Below are 5,063 nucleotides of genomic sequence, written 5' to 3' on the forward strand. Positions count from 1 at the left end.
AGGTGAACGGGAAGAACGCGCACCCCCTCTTCACCTTCCTGAAAGAGGCGCTGCCCTTCCCGCACGACGACCCCTCCTCGCTGATGACCAACCCGCAGTACATCATCTGGTCCCCGGTCTGCCGCAACGACATCTCCTGGAACTTCGAGAAGTTCCTCATCGGCCCCGATGGTGTGCCCTTCAAACGCTACAGCCGCCATTTCGAAACCATCAAGATCCAGGATGATATTGAATTGCTTCTGCAGAAGGTTCCCAAGAATGTTCTGGAATAAGGCGGAGCCAAAAATTCCTGCCCGGCCCCCTCGCTTCCTGCTGCGCTCCTGCCTCTTCTTCTCGCAGGGGGCTGCTGCTCCAGCAGAAATCCCAATGTCTCGTGCAGGTTTTGTTTGTGATGGTGCATCTTCCAAATTCTTGAAGTGTACTTGATGTTTTCAAAAGTTGCATGTGAATGTTTGGGAAATTATGCTGGGGAATGCAGCCGTGAGTCTCAGTAACTTACTGTGATTCTCTGAATAAAAAATAAAGTCTACTTTCTTTAAGAGTGTGGCTTGATAAATCTGGGTGAGTTGGGGTGAAACATGGCATCCGCGTTACCCGTTCCTCAGCTGGCCTGGGTGCTCGCAGGGGCAGACTCAAACCCCTCGAGCGTGCTGGTGCAGTCAGGCTGAAATCTGAACGCAAACCGAGGGCAGCGTGATGGGCGAACAGCGTTTGTGAGCTCTGCAAACTGAATCAGAGCTGTGCCCTACCCTGTGTGTAACCAGCTTGGCAGAGCAGGAGGGTGGCACAGAACAGAAATACCTTGCGAAACTGCTTAGTGCACCTCACTCAAGGCTTGCCTGCAGAGGAAAGACATGATGGTACACGGCCAGGGTGTGATTTTTACACTGCCTGACGAACTCCCAGCTTGGCTACCAACAGGCTGCGACAGGTTAATAACCGTTCAGGCAGGTAGGTGAGTGATCCACAGCCTGTGCTGCTGGGGCTGTGCTGGCAGAGGGCTTGGGGAAGAAGAGCCCCTTGGCCAATGCCCATCATGTCATTTGGCCTCTGTCAGCGGATTCCTGGGGGGACCTGGAGCAGGAGCAGCACCCGCTGTCCCTCCCCTTGTCCCAGAGCCACTGGCCCCTCGCTGGCTCAGCTGTCTGCTGGCTGTCTCCTGTTTGCATCGGTGGGAGCTGCATACGGATCTCTACTCGCCCAGTCCTACATGAAACCCTTATCGCCTTTGTGCAGCCCCAACGCCTTGCAACACAGGGAATCGCACAAAGAACCAGTTCTTTCGTGTTCCCAGTGCAGAATACCAGCATATGCAACCACTTCTCCCACAGAAACTGTGCCTTGCCTCACAGTGTCCTTGTTGCCCTTTGGGCACAGGAATTGTGTGTGACAAAGTGCGGGTGTGCCAGGGTTCAGGCACATTTTTCTTATTTTTATTCCTTTCCTAGCAGTTTTTTGACTCCTGCCAGGCCTGGAGCTGACAGGTATCTCAGCGGGTCTTCACAATAAGCCTGACATGTTCCTGCACAGCGATCCCTGGTTTACAGCCTGTTGCTGAATGGCTGGAATTAGCAATGTTTCACCTGGGAAATGACAACCCTGTGCCAAATTTCACCTGCCATCTTGCCACCCAGTCCCTCAGGTCCTTCTGCAGGTAAGTTTTCATTCCTTAAATGGCTCTGTGAACAGTTTCATTACAAGCCACTGCCTCACAGCACTGAGTATAAACTTGGTGCTAGACTGAGGAGTACAAACACTGATGAGAACCTCAGAGGCATGACACTTGCAAGCATTAGGGCACTGTTTTCATAATGAAAAGTACTTGGGATTTGAGGTTTTGGGGGTATTTTTTTCCTGTTTGTAGCTTCTCACCTCACCAGTTCGCTGGTTGCTTTGTTACTGTACCTACATTCAAGGCCTTCTCAGGGCTGACTTGAGACACTGAGGCAAAACCTACAGCCGGCTCCACCCTGCTGGCTGCTACCCCTGAGTCATCCAGCTTTGCACTCAGATTGCACAATCCTCAGTGGGCTGTTTCTTAACTTCCAGTACAGCTTTGTGGAAAAAACAGGATGTTTTCAGTAGCTATTTCAGCTTTGGAGCAGAAGCTGCTTGATTTGGGGGATTATTTTTTTTCAGTTAAATCTACTTCCCTCATTAATGCAGGATGTTGAAATAGGTGGAGAGTCCAGAGGATCATGGGCAGCAGGAACTCACTGCATTGAAAAACCATTCTCGACATGAGCTGTGGCACTTCCTCAGCCCTGACTCACCAAACTCAATGGCTCAAACAGCCATCTGAGCCGGACCTCCTTGGCTTCGCCTGTTCCTTATCAGCCCCCAGCTCCTGCTGAGCCCCACCACCGCAGGGGAACAGCCCCCAAACCTGCTGCTGTTCCAATGGCAGCCCTGCCAAAAAGGGTCTTTTGCCAGCCCGCGGGTCAGAAAGGCATCTTCCATCGTGCTTACTCAGTGCTAATGGCCAAGGGATTTATTTACCTTCCGGCTGTGCTAGCAGTAAAACAAAGCAGCAGCTCCAGGACAGATAGAGTCATGCCAGCAGAAGTACAATGACGTGATCCCAGGATGAAAATTAGCCATGCCAGCAGGAAAACGACTGATCCCAGTGTAAGCACACCGGCAGGAACTCTGCAGCGGAGATAAAAGCCTCCCAGCCTCGTTATTCCCGTCTCATTTGAGCACTCCCCAGAGTAGCCGGCTCCTGGGGTAAAGCAGGCTGCGGTGGAGGGGAACCTGCGGGCGGGGAACCCGCGGCAGTGACACCTGCACAAGAGCACAACCCCCAAACGTTATTTGGTGTTGTGACAGCAGGGGATGAAGACGTTTGACTACAGCTCTATGCTGACTGCAGACCTGAAGACACACAGGTGATTCCTCAGGGATTATAAAATGGCCCAGTTCTATTTCTGTAATTCCAGAGAGAAACGGACTGACTCGGTAGGAAACCTGAAAATAAATACCATTGCTTTAGCACACTTGGATGCTTCTGTGGCTGGAGGACATTGTCCTTTCCACATCTCGTGTCTGTCACATCAACACTCCTACACTCTCTTTTTTTTCTACTTCTACACTTCTATTGCAAACGGCTCATCTCTCTGTAGGTGTTCACCCTGCTTGGCCATTCTTCTGCATATCAGAGTCCCATATATTCCCCCCTTTCTAGAGAATGTTTGCCAGCTGCTGATGGTTGCCATCAACTTCTTAAGTCTTTAAAAAAGTTCAGATATTTGTAGCTGTCAGGAGTGTTAACTAGCTGCAAGGAAAATCATCCTTCCCGCCCCTGTCTCCCCCGCCTGCATTCCCTAGTGTTCTGCCCACAAAACCTGAGCACATCTCCTGAAATCACGGCTGATGAGGTCTTCAGAAGTGTCTACTCAACAGAAATGGAAAAGCGGAGCCTAAGACCTTTCTTACTCAGCCTGTTAAATCACAGAGTGGTGGGGGCTGGAAGGGACCTCAGGAGATCATCCAGTCCAACCTACACCAGGTTGTACAGGAAAGTGTCCAGGTGGGTTTGAACATCTCCAGAGCTCGGCCCCATCCATTTGGCCCCCACATTTCAGATATTTATAGACATTGATCAGATCCCCTCTCAGTCTGCTCTTCTCCAGGCTGAACAGTCCCAGCTCTCTCAGCCTCTCCTCACACAGGAGATGCTCCAAGCCCCTCATCATCTTTGTGGCCTTCGCTGGACTCTCTCCAGAAGATCCCTGTCCCTCTTGAACTGAGAAGCCCAGAACTGGACACAACACTCCAGATGTGGCCTCACCAGGGAAGAAGGGGAGGAGAACCTCCCTCAACCTGCTGGCCACGCTCTTTTTAATGCACCCCAGGACACTGTTGGCCTTCCTGGCCACAGGGCACACTGCTGGCTACAGTGTTCTTTCAGCTATTTAAAATCCCTTTCTCCCCCTGCTGAGTTTTATTGTACCCACTAAATTTTAAGATAGCTTCCAGCCGCTCTTTTTGATCACTGCCATCGTAGGAAACACCTGCCTCCAACGGGGTGGCACTTGAAAGGGCTTTGTCCCTGTTGGTGCCACTCTGGCAGCAAGCAGCCGTCAGGTTCAGCTGGAGACAAGGGCAGGAAGCGGAGTGGCTGAAAGGAAAGCGCTTGAAGAGCCAGGAGAACAGAGACACTGCTATCTACAGTGAAACTAGTAATGTCACTTCCTAGGACTGAATCAGAAAGCTTTGAATGAGACTATTTTAATTGTTTATCGCACTTTCTATTAGGAGTAGGTAATTCATGAGCAGAATGAGGTCAGCCACATAAGCATTATCTCAGAATAGCTGACTCATTTTAAAAACACACCCAGTCTTGCCATAGCAGGGTGAATGACTTTCTGGAAGCCCAAAGGGGCCCCACCCTTTGAGAAAAACAGGAGTAAGTAACAGCACTTCACTCCTGGGGAAGGAGGAAGTTGTTTTCTTTTCCAGTGTTGCCCTGCTGTCAGAAGAACTCAAGGCCTTCAGCATTCTCCCCTGGGTTGCTGCAGCACTGGCAGCCCTGGCTGGCAGGAGGTAGAGCCCATCGGCCCCCCACGCTGTGGGGCTCCCCTGCACAGACAGTCACGGCCCCAGCACGTCACTCCTGCCTTTTTTTCCACGAGGCAAATGGATTTCTTTGGTGCATCAGTTTACAGCAGGTTTTAAGTCTCTGAATCATCATCTGAACCTTTCCCAGTTTCCCCACTTGTGAAGCGCAGCGCTTCTCCACCAGGATATGCTACTCCAGAGACAACGCCTACATCTCTTCTTGAGAAATTCTTTAGAGACACTTTCTAAACTCCCAGAAGTTACTCAGATCTGTTCTTCCATTTATTCTCGGAACCAAAATGTGAAGTCTTCTTCCCCAGCCAACGCCCTGACCAGAGCAGAGGGTCCGTGAGTCAGTGACCAGAGAAAATGGAGCTGTTAACACCACACAGTCCTCACCAAACGCTTCTGCCACCGGCTATGGAGGAGGCTGCCCCGGGGACCATCTGGGCCATGGAGTCACCTCAGGGACGAGGCCCGCTCCCCGCGCGCATGAGGCCCCC

General features: G+C 51.3%; 1 protein-coding gene across 1 annotated transcript; it reads left to right on the forward strand.

The window, feature by feature from the left end:
* Window positions 1-5: 5 nt before the first annotated feature.
* LOC104519099 (glutathione peroxidase 1) lies at window positions 6-272 on the forward strand (the record flags this gene model as incomplete). The annotated part of the gene is made up of 1 exon (XM_010164616.1): window positions 6-272. A coding segment is annotated over one exon (267 nt), but the record flags the coding sequence as incomplete, so codon positions are not given.
* Window positions 273-5,063: the final 4,791 nt, after the last annotated feature.

The sequence above is a fragment of the Antrostomus carolinensis genome, unplaced genomic scaffold (assembly GCF_000700745.2).
Source record: "Antrostomus carolinensis isolate BGI_N321 unplaced genomic scaffold, ASM70074v2 scaffold26633, whole genome shotgun sequence".
In the NCBI taxonomy this organism is placed as follows: Eukaryota; Metazoa; Chordata; class Aves; order Caprimulgiformes; family Caprimulgidae; genus Antrostomus; species Antrostomus carolinensis.